At 37.0% G+C, this 17,219-nt stretch overlaps 1 protein-coding gene across 1 annotated transcript in view; it reads left to right on the forward strand.

Annotated features, from left to right (window-relative positions):
• The first annotated feature begins 643 nt into the window (after window positions 1-643).
• LOC116718607 (ras-specific guanine nucleotide-releasing factor 1-like) overlaps window positions 644-17,219 on the forward strand; it is a 28,813-nt gene continuing 12,237 nt past the window's right edge. Inside the window, exons 1-14 of the mRNA XM_032560734.1 lie at window positions 644-1,239; window positions 5,994-6,100; window positions 8,094-8,241; window positions 9,472-9,564; window positions 10,854-11,107; window positions 11,211-11,290; window positions 11,836-12,029; window positions 12,559-12,668; window positions 13,315-13,433; window positions 13,659-13,819; window positions 14,069-14,132; window positions 14,604-14,746; window positions 15,054-15,136; window positions 16,042-16,290. Coding sequence (XP_032416625.1) covers window positions 964-1,239; window positions 5,994-6,100; window positions 8,094-8,241; window positions 9,472-9,564; window positions 10,854-11,107; window positions 11,211-11,290; window positions 11,836-12,029; window positions 12,559-12,668; window positions 13,315-13,433; window positions 13,659-13,819; window positions 14,069-14,132; window positions 14,604-14,746; window positions 15,054-15,136; window positions 16,042-16,290 — 2,081 coding nt within the window. The 5' untranslated portion in view covers window positions 644-963. The remainder of the gene's footprint in view (window positions 1,240-5,993; window positions 6,101-8,093; window positions 8,242-9,471; window positions 9,565-10,853; window positions 11,108-11,210; window positions 11,291-11,835; window positions 12,030-12,558; window positions 12,669-13,314; window positions 13,434-13,658; window positions 13,820-14,068; window positions 14,133-14,603; window positions 14,747-15,053; window positions 15,137-16,041; window positions 16,291-17,219) is intronic.

The raw sequence follows: 17,219 nt of genomic DNA on the forward strand, positions 1-17,219 counted from the left end.
GTGAACCACTGTTTTATTTGAATTTAAAAAATAAACTAACATGTATGTCATATACTAATGCAAAGCAAGCAAATCATACTCATTTTTTATGTATAAATATATAAAATGTGACATAGATTTGTACTCAGCCCCCACGTTTTACTGAACTTGCAGCTAGAAGTGTTTTAGGGCTTGTTTTTACCAGCCTTGCACATTTAGAAATTTAAATTGTAGCTCGAACTCTGTCAGCTTGGATGGAGAATGAAGGTCACTTAAGTTTTGCCACTTAGTCTTGATTAGAGTTCAGCTTGGACTTTGACTGCAAGACCATTTTATAATCATAGCCTCTTCAAGCAGAGCAATGGATCATTGCAAGTGAAACGAATGCTCTTGCAAGACACTGTGCAACCAAAAAAGAAAAAAAAAGCTCCACTAAGTTTTCTGGCGATTCAGTACATCAGTTTTTGCTTTCTGATTTGCATTTCTATATTTTTGCAATGCTCTAAAAACTAATCAATCTTAATCAAGAGAAAAATATTACGGTGGGGCCAAAAATCTGTGCATCTAATTTCTGTCCAAGGTGCTGAAATCTGCTGCCCCGGGCACGGATCACATGACTGCGCTTCCTCCTGCCTTCTGAGGGCAGGATGCTAAGTGTGTGCGCGCGCGCTCTCGTGCACGCGGGCAGCTCAGTGGCTCATCATGAGCGCTCGGCAGGGCTGCGCTGACACGGCGTCGGGTCCTCCGTAGTATGCCCGCAGCGTGGAGAGCTTCGAGCGGTTTGGATGCGCCTCTGTGACCCTGAGCGCGCATCAGTTTCTCTCTTGTTCCCCCTTCAGCGCCACAGTTTTTGGGAAAAGGAGCAATGAGTGGAACTCGGGAGTGGGCTGAAGGTGCCCACAAAGTCTGACTGTGCTTCGGAGGTGCAGAGTCTGAAGAAAGATGTAAGAATCCGCAGGCGAGCCTCACGGATTCCCAGCCAAAATGCAGAAAGGGATGAGACTCAATGATGGCCACATCACCTATTTGGCCCTTTTGGCGAAAAAGGACGGGACGAGGCGAGGCTTCTTGAGTAAGAAAAGCTCAGACAACACAAAATGGCACTCGAAATGGTTCGCCCTGTTGCAGAATATGATGTTTTATTTCGAGAGCGAGTCCAGCTCACGTCCCTCCGGACTGTACCTGTTGGAGGGATGCGTCTGTGACCGGGCTCCGTCACCGAAACCGTCTCTGTCAGCGAAGGAATGCTTAGAGAAGCAGGTAGGAGACTGATCGGAGAAATGAGAGTTTGGGTGGGTTTGTTTTGCTACCTTTAAACTTTTTTTCTTTCAGATAATTTCAGCAATTCCACCGACTAACCCGCAAACACCGTTGTATTTATTATTATACAAACAGTATCACGCAAGCAATTGCAATTTTGGCTCACTTGACGTGGGTCTACGTAATTGCGTCATCCAGACAGATTGTTTGTGTCAATTCTGCACTAAAACAATCTGTCCAAGCAGCAATTTGTTTAAACTTAGCAGCGATGACGCAAACCTCCAAGTTGAATGTCAATTTCAGTTGCATAGTCATCTTTTGCATAACTTGGGTCTTTAAAGCATTCCTAAAAAAATCTTCAGGGAAATCATCTGTTATTGGAAAAGAAAACTTAAGTTGAGTCCAAACTTTGCAGGGCTTAGGGACGAGAACTGCTCCTTTTGCCTGGCGTTTTGACGTATTGATCTAACTCTTCGTCTTGATATTAATAGCATCCTACCTTGGCAACTGTGTCTCCCCGCTTTATAGCGGCGGTCCATTTGATAGCTGCCTCATTATCATGAGGTGCTAACGACAGCACGGGACGACAGACTAACCATGTCGCATTAGGCTCCCTGTTTGCGTCTCAACATGCCCACTTTCAGTTGTCTTTCTTCGAATTTCTTTTTTTTGTTTTGGAAACAAGTTTCGAAAACATTTTTGTTCAATTCAATGGCATCTGACTGTTGATGGAGGAATTAGACACTGGCAACCAATAGAAAAGTGACAAACCTGCTACGAGCTACGTCAGCGGTCACCTGAAACCCAGCTGCGGTCTCTTTAGCTTTCATGTAAAACAGAAGATAAAGACATTAAATTATTTTTTTTTCCCATTTTCATGTTGTTCGAGGGAATAAGTGATATTTTTCCCATTGCAATGATATATTTTTGCTAACCAGATGTACAGTATGTGCGTGCTTATAATTAGCTTAGTCAGTCTGTATTTTTTTTTACATTTCTTACAGAAAACGAGGGCAATACAAAGTGCTTTACTTGAGATAAAAAGAAGACAATGAAAAAAATTTAAAAAAAGAAAACTAATGCACTAAAGAAGGCATTACTTTGTATTTAAATTTAAGTACAAATTTACAGAAATGTGTACTTAAAACTGAAAGACTAAGAAATATATTTGTAGGTGTATTCATGGACAAGAGATAGTTTTGGTGTTCTGTCTGCTCCACTTTCACATCAGCTTCAAGGTTTTCAGGTCTTCTCCACATTTCTTTGAAATGATACCTGTTCAAAAAAAAAAAACTTCCTTGCAATCATTGCTTTGTAGTCAGTCAAAACCTAAAAACAGCAAACTGACTCAAACTGTTTTAGTAAAACAAAGATGGCGGTGTTAAGCAGCCTATTAAAGTTTGCTTTTGTTCTGATTCTCTTGGGGTTGAGGATTAGGTTCATTTTTGTGGAATATTGTGCTCAAAATTTAAATATACATAGGTTTTTACTGGCATTTGCCAATCCTACAATCACTCTATTCTTTACATAAAAAGCTGTGAAAATCCAGATCATTAATAAAAAAAAACACCTCTCCTTAATTGAGCTCAAAATATTGCATATTAATTTGAGAATATATTTCAGCAACTATGCAAAATCATTTCTAGTGCTTGTTTATAGGAGGATTACTGGTAACTGATGAGTTAAAATAACACACTTTGACATTTAAAGGAGCTACAAGTAGAGACAAAATTGCTTCATATGTCTGTGTGTCAAAAGTGATGGCTTAGGGGTATTTGTACAAGTTTCATGTAATGATCCAGATGAGCAGTCAGAAGTTGCTACTAAAGAAATATTAGTAGTATTTTGAGATTATAAATATCTGCAGATAAGCACACGTTAGCTGTTTGTTGAATATTATTTTTGGCCAAGCCTAGCCTGTTGTCATGCATGAAATATGTACCGAGTGACATCTATGACAACAACAGTTCATGCAGCCTGCTGCAGTGAATTAATTTCAGCATTAGATTAACTGATTTGGAAAGCCTTCAGTTAGCATTACGTAGTTCAGCTGGTGTTTCATTGTATGTTATGTTAGGAATAAATGTACTTGTTTTTGTTTTTGGGGTTTTTTTCCGTCATGTTTTCATATTTACCCAAATCCGTACATCTATGACAAATCATCTGATCTTGAAGTCTCTCTGTATATGTACCAGGGTCAATCTATGAAGCCCATCGGTTCCATGGAACAGGTGAAACAAGGACACAAAAAGACTAATCGATATTCCATGTGTGTTTGAGGATACAGATTCCCTTTTCCTTTTCCACCTCTCTGATAAAAACAGAGGGTGACAGCCGAGTCGGTGAGCAGACTGCAGAGGTCATTGGAGGGGAAGCTACTGTACCCCTCCTGACATTAAACCTGTTAAAGATTAAAGCAGGTTTCACTTTTTTTTTTTTTTTTGTAGTGAGCCTTGTATTGTGGGGGTGTGTGTGTGTGTAAGCTGCAGGAGGGATAGCCGGGAGGGTTGCTGGATGTTATCTGTGTGTGTCAGGGAGAGGGACAATGCAGCGGATAGATGCCAAGCCAACTGCCACTTCGCAGGGCTACGCTGCTTTTTATAGCCCAGCACTCCTTATAAAAGGCAAAATGATCTCTCCCTCCCTCCCTTCCAACCCGTCTGTCTCTGCGTTCTCATTGTATTCTTTGGAGTGTTCTACTTTGTCAATGTTCTTATTCCTCATTTAGAAGGCGAGCTACGTTTAAGCCCACAGTTACCATGGCAACCCGTATTTGCATCTGAAAAAGTGCATTTGAAGGGGGCCAACGAAATGTGCAACAATATTCCTTAGCATTGTGCTCCATTAGTGAGCACAGAAAACACTGGCGTATGAAAAATAAGATTCAGGTCACCTTAGTTGCTCAAGTGGTGGGTTATGTTTTTTTTAAACCTAATGAAATGTGTTTACTTTAGATCTTAATGATTATCTTTTTTATTATTTATCCCCACTCTCTACAGTCTAATGAACAAACAATCATTTAAATTTTACTTTGACACTTTTCAGCAAAGAATATGCTCCGAGTTAGAAGTGCTGCTGGTGTTTGTGCCTTGTGAACAAGAATGGCTTTGCGCAAACAAACAAAACAAGCACAATTTATTTCAAAATAGTACAAAAAATAAACAGATATCAGTATTCCAACATGTTTTTCTTTCTTTCTTAGTAAATTCAAACTTTCTATGGGCATTTTCAATAAATACTTCCTTCTTACAACGTTGTCTCATTTTATCACAACAAACAATAATTTAGTGATGTATAGTTAAATTTATCCGCCTAAAAGGTTTGACGCACCAGCTCACAGGAGGCGAGATGGGAAGCACATTATTGATGAGGGCCTGTTCTGCTGCTCATCAGGAAATATGGAACATTACTCCCCTTCACCAATGAGTGCTCTCTCACATTTTAAAGGGAAAGAAAAAAAAACCCAAATCCAATATATTGGATTTGTGGGGGTCTGTTTACAATGCATCACTGTTATATAATTTGACACTTTTTGACTACAGATAGCCTATTTCTAATATTTGTGCTATGACCACCACTTTATCCCATGAGCCTTTTAGAAAACAGTTCAACATAATGTACATTAAAAATAATTGCTGTAACTGAACCTATACAGTTGCAAATTGCAGAGAAGGAGAGTGAGTGTTTATGTCACTGGCAAATCAATAGAACAAACAAAACTAAATGGCTAAAGCCTGGAGGCTGTTAATTCAGAGGTGAGGCTACACAAACAGTACACATATTTTATTGTGAACCTCCTGTGACCTTTTCTACCTTCTGCTCATTCACACACACACCCCCACACACACACCCCCACACACACACACACACACCCACGCCCACACACGCACACACACACCCACAGATGCAGGCAAAGTTGGTTGTCAGTGCTAAAAATTTGTATAAAGTCTTAAAAGAAATTCAGATTTTAAATGCACATTTATTTTATTTTTTTAACTCCAATGGTTAGTTTGAACAACTTTATTTGAAATAAAATGTTAGGGCTTGATAATTTTTAACAAAAGCAGTTGCTGCCCACTTGTTGTTACCCATAACAATCTCTTTGAAACAAATTGGACTGTAGCGTTTTGTTAATTTATGCTTTGTCTTTTAAAATTGGTCAGTATTTTAGGAGCTGTTATTTTATAATCAATGTCTTTCTGATTCCCTGAGGTACAAAAACATCACATAGGCCTAAAGCTTTACTGAACCGAGGCTAGGTGCAAATTGCAAAGGAGATACAAAACATTTAAATAGAATCATGGCATCATCATGTCTCCATAACAACTATTTTATGCGATTTACAGGCCAAACAGTTGTTTCAGAGGCATGTCAGAAAAACAGACACTTTTCTGCCTTACCATCACAAATGTAAATGTGGGAAATTCATTAAATGCTTCAAGAATTTTTCTTGTTTCTCAAAGAGCCTGAGAACATTTTTGGATCACATGAAATTATTAAACCAAGCGTAAAGTTTTATTCAACATCTCATTGTGTCTGAGAGAATTCTGAAAATGAGTCAACATCATTTTAGCAGAATAATTATCCAAACAAATCAGTGAGACAATAATGGAAATGACTTTAAAAACAGAATCAAACCTGTTTGATGTGGGTGTTTTACCCACTTAAATAAATGTATCCATCTTGAAGGTTGACTTTTTTTTCACTTTTGCTAGCTAACTTTTTAGCTTTCTGCCATCCTTTGTATTTTCCAGTTCTACTTCACCGTCACTTTCAGTCATGAGAACCAGAAGCCTTTGGAGTTGCGCACAGAAGATGTCAAAGACTGCGACGAATGGGTGGCTGCCATCACACAAGCCAGGTAAGTTACACACATTACAATCCACCTGAATCAACAACTTTGAATAAATTACAACAAAACTGAACTCATATGTCGGTGTGTGAAGCTGTGGTCCATCACTATTTAGACTCAAAACCGATTGCCAGGAACCTTTCAAGTTCTCACATGTCCAGTTTGGACAAGTTTGCCAGGTAGAAAACCTTTTCACAAACAACTTATGGAATGACTTAAACTTAAAAGATTCTGTACCTGCTATAGATAAGTACAAGTGATGGATGTAAACAGTAACCAAATTAAATTGACTACCTTATGCCCTTGTTCTGTAAATCCTAAACCTAAAGTATATTTACAAATGAACTTGTCCTCTATTTCTCCTCATTTTGGTTTACAATTTAATTTTTTTATTAGGAATCCTGTGGTGTGTGTCAGGTAAACATTAGTTCAGCTGAACTGTGTATATGTTATGAGCATTGTGCTGAAGGAGGAATACTATTGATGAAGCAATATAATGAGAGAAACAGCTTTGATGGGAATTAGGAACAGCGGTGTAATGAAAGCAGTCCTCAAATGTTGACAGGTAGCATTTGCTGACCAAAAGGTCAATGGATTGAACTCAGTCAAGATTATATTGATTAGTGGTCAGTCGATGCAGCAGCAGTGACTGTAAAGGGGCAAGCTGACCTGTAGTAATATAGTAAACAACAGGGAGAGGAACAAGCGTTTAGTGTAAAAATCTATATCTATATAATTATTGCTTCGGTGTATTCTTTAAAAAATTAGTAACTAATTCTGTGAAAATGATTAACAAATTTATGAAGATATAAATGAGTTTTCCCAAATGCAACATCTTCATTTTTCTTTCACATGAAATATTGCATGTAATATATCCTTTTTTTCATTCAAATCAATCTTCCAAAAACTGTGTGCTGGAAGTGATCAAAGCTCTTTAGAAGATTAATCTGAATGTGCTGATAACAATTAATGTATTGGCTAATATAAAATTTTTATGTCTGGAAACAATAAGGGAAAAATAGTTTAGGACAAATATACTACTTTATAATGAAAAAAACCCAAAAACTTTTCAGTCAGATTTTTTGCCAAATTATTTCTCACTAAATTGTTAAATGAGATACATCTTAACATTAATCTAATTAATATATCTTAGTGCTGTGTTTGACACATCTCAGAACATACTATATACTACCTATAGCTCGGGTTATGGAGTACCTCCACATATGCCACCAAAGGTTTGCTGATGCTCTCAACATGACTAAAGTCCCTTAAGGTCAAAAAATAAATAGCATTAAAATATGTAATATTTTAAATTGAAATTCTACCACTAGTTAAGTGTGTTTTCCAGGGACATCAACATGTGGTCAGAAAGAAACTGGGATGGAACCAATCAGCTACTCTTCTCACTGAGTCACAGTCACTCCCAAAAGTGTAAACAATGCATCAAAATTTCATCCCAGCTTAATACAGAGATGACAAAAGTTTGTGGTGTTGTTCTATGCAGGTTTCAACTTGAGTAGTTCATTCACTTACCTTCACTTGAATTTGGGTTTTATTTATGTAGCACTTTTAAAACATGAATGCCACTCACCCAATAAGACACAAAAGTAAACCAGAGTGAAATCAGAGTAAAAATATACTACTAAAATCAATTCCAAATCTGTGATATACAAAAACATTAGGTTCTTTAAATCAGGACTGGAAATGTCACTGTTTACAGCCTCGTACTCGTAAACAACAAATGTTTGTGATGTTGTTCTCTTTTTTTGAAATGTTTCTATTATTTTTGATATGTTTCTTGATGTTGAATGTTATTGTAATGTTATTCCGTAATTTTCCTGTTAATTACTTTGAATCATCTTGTCTTTAATTTGTGCTTTGCAAATAAACTTGTCTTGCCTTCTGACCACATGTTTGCTTTTGTCTTCAGGAGTATTTAAAAATCCAGCGCAAAATGCATTAATGTGGTGCTCACCATGGCTGGATGTGTGTGCTTTTACAGTTACAGAAATCTGGCCACAGAGCATGAGACCCTCATGCAGAAGTATCTTCATCTGCTCCAGATAGTGGAAACAGAGAAAACTGTAGCCAAGCAACTTCGACAACAGATAGAGGACGGGGAAATAGAGATAGAAAGGCTAAAATCTGAGGTAAGCTGCCTCCTAATTTCATTTGTCAAACCTATGCTTGTGTATGTCTGTTTTTGTTTAATTGCATGGTACACAGTGGGCAGAGTGAGAGTAACAATGCGACTAAAAGTAATGAGGCAGAGAGCACAAAGTGTTCACAGGACAAAGGTCCTGACACAGATTTCAAACCATAGTGTTATGAATTCATGATGAGTGGTAGCTCGCAGTGCCCCCTAGAGACTCTATTATACTGTTGAATGTTTTGTATCCTCATTATTCAGCCTAAACTAGATCAAATGTGCCTCTCTTTAAAGTGCTAATGGGGGTTTCAATTGAATCCAGCGTTTTCAATATGCATGAGTCAGCTTTTGTTGTTCATGATACTACAGGGTGCACTACAAAATAAAAATCTCCTTTCTCCCTTTTCATGGCCACAGTCTTCACCAGTAATGGATGTTGTTTATTATGAGTTCTTTATCAAAAGTTTTCATATTCATATTCTGAGTGCTGAAAGAATGAATGTAGCAAGCCTGAATAACGTATGGCAAATGCTGTATTAATTCATTGTTTGCATTCCTTAGGCCTCTAAATTAAATAATAAACCAAAACAAAGTTAATCAAAGTTCAGTCCAGCACAAAAAATGAAAGAATCTTCCCAAATAGTTAGAACATTTTGTATGATTGAAATAAAAACTCACATTTATTGAAAAAAAATAAAATAAAATAAAACGTGCCTGGAAATATTTTATTATTTTGGAATAAATTGTTGTATTAAAACTTTCATTTAATAATTTCTCCTGGCTTTGCTTTTTGACATTCTTAATTTTTTTTTCAGATTATCAAAAGAAATGCAATATCAGACAAATAAAACCTGAATAATAAAAATGTAAATGGTAAAGGGCTTGTTCTTGCTTTGCACTCTATCAAGTCCTGAGGACTTCAGGGCAGTCATTCACCCATTCACACTCATTCATTCATTCTGAGGATCTTAAAAGTTCCAGTTCAACAAAGAAAGCAGTCAGAAGAAATATGTAAAGGCAAAACTACAAAGCAATGTAATTGAGGTTTAGCTTTTTAAATGAAGTCAAGAGGTGCCTGCTGATTTTAAAAAGTTCATTCAGTTGAAGTATTTTTTAAAAAAAGTGTCTTACCCACATTTATATTAATCATGTCAGAAATGTGGAACAAGGCATAAAACACAGAGTTCTTTCCAACCTTTTTAAATGAGTTAATGTCTCCCTTAATTTTTAGATTTCTGGGATTCTGAGGGATAATGAGAAGATCCAGTCAAATCCGGAGGTGCCCCCCAGCGAGGATGACACAGAGATCAAGAAGATCAAGAAGGTAACATGCAGTTGCACCAGTTATACATTTTTTTAAGGCTGAAGAAGATTCATAATTAGTCAGATGGAAAAAATTAGGTAAATTCATACAGACAGGGAAGGAAAAAGATCATCAGTTTAGGCAAATGTGAGTTTTTAAAATTTTCTTGAACTAACAACATTTCCTCCATATTGTACATGCCTAACCTTATTTTAACCAGTGGAGAGAGTTAGACAGTGTGCCAGAAACACTGTAGCTAATACATTAGTAAATGTGTTTTAATTGAAAATAGGCAAATTGAATAACTAGTTGAACATCAAGCAGATGTAAAGCAATGAACTTAAAATCTTTATTATTTTCTAGATGTTTGTGGTTTCAGGTAAGTCTCAAACTTAATATAATGCTACACAATTCTCAATTAACACAGCCAGTGCACATAGAAAAATGATGTTGAAATAGTAAATTTTTAAATACCTATTCACATTTTTACTTTAGTTATAAGTTGAATTAGATTGTATATGTTGCAGCACTTCTGAGGTATATTCTTTAAATCATAATATATACTGTATATACACTGCCTGGCCAAAAAAAACGTCGCCACCAAAAAATGGTCACACTCTCTAATATTTTGCTGGACCGCCTTTAGCTTTGATTACAGCCAGCATTCGCTGTGGCATTGTTTCAATAAGCTTCTGCAGTGTCACAAGATTTATTTCCATCCAGTGTTGCATTAATCTTTCACCAAGATCTTGTATTGATGATGGGAGAGTCTGACCACTGCACAAAGCCTTCTCCAGCACATCCCAAAGATTCTCAATGGGATTAAGGTCTGGACTCTGTGGTGGCCAATCCATGTGTGAAAAAGATGTCTCATGCTCCCTGAACCACTCTTTCACAATGTGAGCCCAATGAATCCTGGCAGTGTCATCTTGGAATATGCCCGTTCCATTTGGGAAGACAAAATCCATTGATGGAATAACCTGGTCATTCAGTATATTCAGGTAGTCAGCTGACCTCATTCTTTGGGCACACAATGTTGCTGAACCTAGACCTGACCAACTGCAGCAACCCCAGATCATAGCACTGCCCCCACAGGCTTGTACAGTAGGCACTAGGCATGATAGGTGCATCACTTCACCTGCCTCTCTTCTTACCCTGATGCGCCCATCATATATATATATATATATATATATATATATATATATATATATATATATATATATATATATATATATATACATATATCATGCTATATCATGTATTTGAAGTTGCATGCCAATCAACCCTTATGCAATACTTTTTCCCCACAGGTGCAAAGTTTCTTGCGAGGTTGGATTTGCCGCAGGAAGTGGAAAACCATCATCCAGGACTACATCCGTTCCCCCCACGCTGAAAGCATGCGGAAGAGAAACCAGGTGGTGTTCAGCATGCTGGAGGCAGAAGCCGAGTACGTCCAGCAGCTCCACATCTTGGTCAACAACTTCCTGCGGCCGCTTCGCATGGCAGCCAGCTCCAAGAAACCCCCCATCACCCACGATGATGTCAGCAGCATCTTCCTCAACAGGTTGCTCTTAATTCTCTTTTAGTTATTTCTTTACCAAGAGAAAGAGAAATTAAAAGTGGTTTACTTAATAAGCATTTACCTGTTTGCCTGCATGTTTTCTTAGTGAGACCATCATGTTCCTCCACCAGATATTCTACCAGGGCTTGAAGGCCAGGATCGCCAGCTGGCCAACACTGGTACTGGGTAAGACACTCAGAGACTCTATGAATCTTTACCTCTATATGGAAAACTAAAAACTAGAAAGAACTGTTTCCACAAAGTGTCCCCGTGGTACGAAGCTGCCTGAGTTGCGGTTCTCTGTTGCTCTTAAAAAGCTTCTAAGCTGCTACTGTAAGTGTTTTTCCTCTTGGTTGCAGTTGCATCATAGTCTTTCCATATTCAATTTCACTGAAGAGTCTTCAGTGAAATTTTCAAAGCTTAGGATATTGTATACTCATCCTAATCCTGCTGTTAATTTTCTGCAACTTTATCTTTGAACTATCTCCTTTGTTCCTAAGTTTTCATAGTGCTCTCTTAGTTAGAGAGCATATTCATATTGAGGATAAATTAAACACAGGAAGAAGTTACTTCTAAGGTAACTTCTGAAGGCAACTGGTTGCACTGGTCTTTATTTATGGGTATCAGAGTGAAGGGAACTAGATAAATAGTGCATGTGTGTGAGATGTGGCAAAAACGTGTTAAAGTTCTATAAATCTTTGGAACTTCTGTTTCCATGTTTTCATTTTCAGCTGACCTGTTTGACATCCTGCTGCCCATGCTGAACATCTATCAAGAGTTTGTGAGGAACCATCAGTACAGTTTGCAGATCCTGGCCCACTGCAAGCAGAACAGAGACTTTGATAAGCTGCTGAAGCAGTATGAGTCCAAGCCTGACTGTGAGGAAAGGACGCTGGAGACATTCCTCACTTACCCGATGTTCCAGGTAAAATTCACAAATTGCAGCATGAGGGGAAAAACGTAAAAGAAAAAAAAAAATCCACACAATTTTAAAAAGACTTCAATTCAATATTAGTGGTAAATTAGGTTAATTTTGAAATTAAACACCCATTGTGTACCTGTTGAAAGACACAAAAATGCAGATTAAGAATTTTTCTTATATTTTGTGCTGTCTATCACAGTTCAAGCAACCAACAGAGCAGTGTTAAAAAAAGCCACATCTTTCCTTCTTAGTCTGTGACTGTATGACAATATGCTAAAAATAAGTGAATAGATGTTTTGTACCAATTCAGCTGACAGCTTCTCCAATTAACTGGCATTAGAGGAGGTTTTCATAGTTCATCACAAGCACATCAATCATTCTGAGATATACTTTTGTATACACTTGATGGCTGCTTACTTTATTTAAAACTGCTTAAACTGAGTCATTGGTACTTGAACTAATAGAATGTTTAAATTCAAGGAACATGCTAAAAGTCAGACTAAACTGAAACATATTTCCTTCGTCTTTTCAGATCCCTCGCTACATCTTGACATTGCATGAGTTACTGGCTCATACTCCTCATGAGCATGTGGAAAGAAACAGTTTAGACTATGCCAAGTCAAAACTGGAAGAATTGTCAAGGTAGAGTTATTTGTTGTCCATCTTCTTTTCAAAGCTTTCAAAGCTCAAATAATAACTGACTCCAGGTGACTCCAGATTCATTGAGACAATTCAAAGATGTACAGAGTGTAGACTAGGTGCCTGTTTTTTCAGTATAGTTATATCTCGCTAAGTCATATTTTTTATGTACTGAGATGCAACTGGTTTGGAGGCCATGCCAACTGTGTCACTAAGGAGGTCCAAGTTACTTAACAAAACTCTTTAATGGAGTTTTTGTCACAATCCCTTCAAAGCTGCAACAACCTACTGTTGCTTGTGTATTTTTTTCATCTCACTTTTTTCTTCCACTGAATGTTCAGCAGTCTGAACTTAAATAAACAATAGCCTGTGAACAACAATATTCTCTAGCAATAACTTTTTGTGGCTAAGCCTCTTTGTGAAGGGTGACAATGAATCTGCTGGACAACTGTCAAGTCAGTTGTTGTTCAAGCCACAATATAGACATCTTATTACAATTAGCATAAATCAATTCCTGTAAAATACCACTCTTTGTGTAATCAATATAATATATGGTGTGAATTTCATTTCTTTTATTTAATTTCTGAAATAAATTAGATTTGAATATTGTAATTCAATGAGATGCATGAGTATTTGTTGTTCCTTTTAGAATCATGCATGATGAGGTGAGTGAAACAGAGAACATCAGGAAGAACCTGGCCATCGAGCGCATGATTGTCGAGGGTTGTGAAGTGTTGCTTGACACCAGCCAAACATTTGTGAGACAAGGTGAGGGACGTTTGATTGCTAGCTTGAAGCACTGGTTCTGATTAATAAATAAATAATCTAAAATAGGAAACATACATACTGCACACAACAACTTGAAACACAGAAAAAACTATTTCTGTGTTTGCTAAATCAAATAATAATGAATGAATCATATATAATGTAGAAAAGGTTAGAATATTTGCATGTTAACGTTGCATAACTTGATGTGTGTGTATGTTTGGACAGGTTCTCTAATTCAGGTGCCAATGAGTGAAAAAGGGAAAATCACAAGAGGCCGCCTGGGTTCTCTGTCTCTGAAGAAGGAAGGAGAGAGACAGTGTTTCCTTTTCTCCAAACATCTCATCATTTGTACCCGAGGATCAGGAGGAAAACTTCACATCACAAAGGTAAAACATGGTTTGCACTTATTAAGGTCTAAAACTAAAGAAACAAAATACAGATTGTTAACTAAGTAAGTCTGGCATTGATTTAAAACAAATTTGAAGGTTATAAAGTGGCTTCCATGTGTTTAGAGCACATAGTACAGACCAAAATCTGTTAATGCTGTCAATAAAATTACTTCTGTACTAATCTTCAGAAAGGGTTTAAAAAAGTATGAAAAAACTTTTACCTGTGACCTGTCAATCCTGTCATAGAATGGAGTGGTGTCTCTCATAGACTCTACCCTAATGGAGGAACCCGAGGGGACAGACGATGAGTGTAAGTTACTATTTCTGGTTTATCCAATCTTATTTTTTTAACAAGGTAATTACAATGAACATACATGGCAAAAACACAGATGCTATAATTTCAGTAAAATCTGTAAATGTTTGGGGCTGCAATGTGACAAAATATTTAAGTTTATTTCTGCAAGAGTTTGCATGCCTATAGTAGAATTGTGCTTATTGCATGCAGCTTTATTCTACATAATGAAAGCTGAGGGTGCATAAGAAACAAACTATTTTGTGAATTTTAGTAGTAGGATATCATGTTCGTCACAACACTTCAGGAGGTTTTTCAAATGTATTGTTCTCTAGCCAAATTCTAATAGAACAAGTGAGTCATAAAGAGTACAGTCAATAATTATCCATTGTTAGGACACTATTAGTTTTCAGATTAAACCTTTTGCAGCAATAGTTGCCATTGCAAGGCTTCTAACATTTTTTGACCTGGTGGTTTGTTGAACTGCAGCCAAAGGGGAGCGAAGTGGCCAGGATGCAGAGCATCTAGACTTTAAAGTTATGGTGGAGCCCAAGGAAGGCCAACCTTACACTGTCATCCTTGTAGCGTCATCACGACAGGAGAAGTCAGCATGGACAAGTGACATAAGTCAGGTAAGTTTCTCCTCAAGGTGCATAAATATTAATCAAACTGGGGGGCTAAACAAGGAGAGAGAAAAGTTTGCCTATTCGTGGGCATGTTTAATCAGCATCATCAAAACTCTTTGTTTATGGAGATTTGAAAGTCAAACACAAGGATGCAATCAGGGAAACAAAGTCCATCATAAATCAAGGACTCTTTTGCATCATTGGTCAAGAGGAACCAAAGAGACCTGCAGCATCAAAAAGTTTCTGTATTTCTGTCCCTCCTGCATCTTCATATTGACAGACTGCAATTTTCTGTTTACTTTCTGTCTTGCAGTGCATCGACAACATCCGCTGCAACGGTTTAATGATGAACGCCTTTGAGGAAAACAGTAAAGTCACAGTGCCACAAATGATTAAGTAAGAGTTGTGCATAATAATGCATACATAAGGTACAAACACAAAGTCAAAGACTGACATTAGGGTTAGATATAAAATTACCAATGCACAAAGAATTTGTTAACTAGGAGTACAAAAACTAATTTGAATCAACAGTTGTAAATCACCATATTTTGAAAATATTCATGTATCTGTTATTTTATGTTTAATATCGTTGAACTTTTCTTGGTCAAAAAAACAAATATGACATAAAACTTGATTGTTTCCCAGTTGAACTTTCTAGTTTTCAAGAGCATACATATATAAATATACAGCAAGTACAATGTTTTTAATTTTTTAAGAGTTTATAATTTTTCAATTAAGAGAATTAGCTGGTTCACTTAGGTTTTTCACCAAAGCAATTATATTTTCTCTACGGCTATAAAAGACCTTGATGATTAAGGTGAATTTCATTCGACATCAGTTAAGACCTAGGTGTGCTTGTCTTGACTATTACAAATTCATCCTATGCTGTCCAATTTTAACTTAAAGCCCTAAAGTCAAGCATTAAATCAAATAAGCATACAACAAGAAAATTAAGCTAAATAAAGCATCTGTGATGTAAAAGATATAATTTGCATTTTCCAAATGCCTTGGATGATTAAGGATGTACTTTTAACCAATTAAAATCTTGTTAATTTCTGGTAGAATAAACAGGTAAAAGATATGTTTTTTTCTAAAACTTTGTAGAAAATGCAGTCTGCTTTTACATTGTATACAGCAGTGAAGTCTCTCTCTCCTTTTGGGGAAATAAACATCTATGAATAAAAATAGAAAATTCCTACATGAATCTAGAAGTTCTCCCAAAAATTGGGTAGCATTAATACAGGGAACGCAAGCCAAGAGAGTAACATTTCCACCCTCTAATAATATCTAATACTCTATAGGTCAGATACCAGCTTGTACTGTGATGATGTCGACATTCGCTTCAGCAAGATGATGAACTCATGCAAGGTACTGCAGATCCGCTACGCCAGTGTGGAGCGCCTGTTGGAGAGGCTGATCGACTTACGCTTTCTCTCCATTGACTTCCTCAATACCTTCCTTCACTCATACCGCGTCTTCACCAGTGCGGACATAGTCCTGGACAAGCTCATCACCATCTACAAGAAACCAATCAGTGCCATCCCTGCACGGTATGCAAGATTACTCCAAAGTACATTTTAGTTACTGGCAAAGATTCTATTATATTTGCCAGATAGTAGAATCTCAGTTCTGTGTGTTCACTGCTCAGTTTTAAAGGTACTTAATACATAAAAATGGGGAGGCATTGCAAAAGAGTGAGTTTGCATTGGTTGTGGGCTTCAGGGAACATCAGTGTCTCTGGTGGCCATTTTATAAACAATTTTTAGCAGGTGGTGACACACAGGAAGTGCAGCTTACACTGTTACTTCACAGAGATTTCTGGGTTGAATCTTTGCTTGGACTTTGAACAGTTTGTTCTGTTGAATTTTCCAGTGATTAATTGTGTGTTTTTCTGTGTTCCTCAGTGTATGCAGAGTCCACAATACACTAAAATATATTGTAGTGATTATTTGTGTTTCATGTAGAAACACTGGTGTGATACTGGTGTTCTTCCATCTTCTAGTAATGTGTATCAATACTTGTTTGGTAGAGGAATGCCCAATTGCACCTTTTATAAAAAGTTTGTAACTGACTTTTAGTGCAGCCTCTTAACAATTTTACATCTTTTAAACAGATTAAAGATTAAATAGATCTATTGAAGACTATTTCCACTTTCCTCACCCAGCCTACTTTAAGACTTGTTTTTTTTTTATATCTAAGAATCTAGATTTGGTAAATACTTCAAATCCTTTGGAAAAGCAAACTTGCCTGATTTGACAAAACAAAAACTGTACTTTTGAATTAAAATAGAACAATTTCATGTTTTCTCCTCAGACTAGTAAAATTTATCCTGGGATTATTTGAGTGAAAGCTACAAGATCAGGGTAATTTATAAAAAGTTTCACAAGGGGTGGCACGTTAAACTGGACGGCAGCAATAAGGAAGGCATAGCCACAGTCAGACCCCACACTACCCCCTACTGTACATCATTATTAACTTC

This window comes from Xiphophorus hellerii, chromosome 4 (assembly GCF_003331165.1).
Source record: "Xiphophorus hellerii strain 12219 chromosome 4, Xiphophorus_hellerii-4.1, whole genome shotgun sequence".
Classification (NCBI taxonomy): Eukaryota; Metazoa; Chordata; class Actinopteri; order Cyprinodontiformes; family Poeciliidae; genus Xiphophorus; species Xiphophorus hellerii.